Here is a 1,090-nt window from a genome sequence, read left to right as displayed (position 1 = left end):
AAAACAGGAGGATCTCCTACATCTATAAACAAATGTGTTGATGGCAGCGGGACAGCTGATATATATGTAAGCAGATGTTTAAATTGTTTAGATTCCTTGTATGATGTCATCACGGCAGATACTGTATTATAACACAAAGAAAAAAATCCCTGCTAAATAAATTTGAAAATCAGATAGGTGATGAGTAGCTAAAAGTCATATATAAAATAAGACAGATTAATCATACAATCTGGGTTTTCACCTTAATGAAAAAACAGGGCACCATGGCAACACAGTCAGCCTCAACACCAGTCTCTTTCCATCTTGATTTCTATTAACAATGTGCTATTTGCGATCATCTAGTTTTTCTAGATGGATAAACACTTACTAACAATGAACAAAAATAATCATGACAATTGCCTGGTTTAGTTTGGGCTCTTTGATTAAATTAATCGCGCTTGCGCAGTAGAAAAGCCGCGTGTTGGTATGAAACCATGGTAACCAACCTGGCACAGACTTTGCAAAGCTAACGGTGCATTTACAACTCTCCTTTTTGACATCCGGGAACGGATCGACGATGGTTCTCTTGAGGATGTTGATCATTTCGTTGAGATAAGGCGCTAAATGTCTGCCGCACACCTCCACCGTAAGAGCCAACATCTCCACGGCCAACAGTCGAATCTCCTCCGATGGCTCCAAGATCTCTTTGTCCCCGAACCGCTGAGCCAGGCAGGGCATCAGATAGGGCAACGCTTCCTCCGGTTTGGGGACACAGCGAATAAAGTCTGTTATGATAGCGATGGTTGTTTCTCTGCAGTTCTCCATCGGGTCCGATAGACACTTGAGAAGAGGTTTGAGAAGGGACGAAAATACTTCCTGTAAAACATCGCTGGGGAGTCCTTTACTCACAGTCTGGTTCTTTATCGACTCAAGAGCCCTCTTTCGTGTTAACTTATTTTCAACGTTTAGGCATTTTAAGTGTCAGCTGATACCTTTCAAAACCTCAGAGGCTGCATGCTCGTCTACAGTCGCTGCCATTTTGACAGTCGCTATGACAACTGGTGGCTTCACGACAAACAAACGGCTGCTTTACGATACCTGTGTATTCAAA

The 1,090-nt window shown here is 42.5% G+C and overlaps 1 protein-coding gene across 1 annotated transcript; it reads right to left on the bottom strand.

The window, feature by feature from the left end:
- Nucleotides 1-485: 485 nt before the first annotated feature.
- On the bottom strand, nt 486-1,037 carry LOC107081346 (dynein assembly factor 5, axonemal-like; the record flags this gene model as incomplete). The annotated part of the gene is made up of 1 exon (XM_015369538.1): nt 486-1,037. A coding segment is annotated over exon 1 (319 nt), but the record flags the coding sequence as incomplete, so codon positions are not given.
- Nucleotides 1,038-1,090: the final 53 nt, after the last annotated feature.

Source organism: Cyprinodon variegatus, unplaced genomic scaffold (genome assembly GCF_000732505.1).
Source record: "Cyprinodon variegatus isolate N-32 unplaced genomic scaffold, C_variegatus-1.0 Scaffold4310, whole genome shotgun sequence".
In the NCBI taxonomy this organism is placed as follows: Eukaryota; Metazoa; Chordata; class Actinopteri; order Cyprinodontiformes; family Cyprinodontidae; genus Cyprinodon; species Cyprinodon variegatus.
The sequence above is the reverse complement of the archived record's forward strand: the minus strand, read 5'-3'. Positions and strand labels throughout refer to the sequence as shown.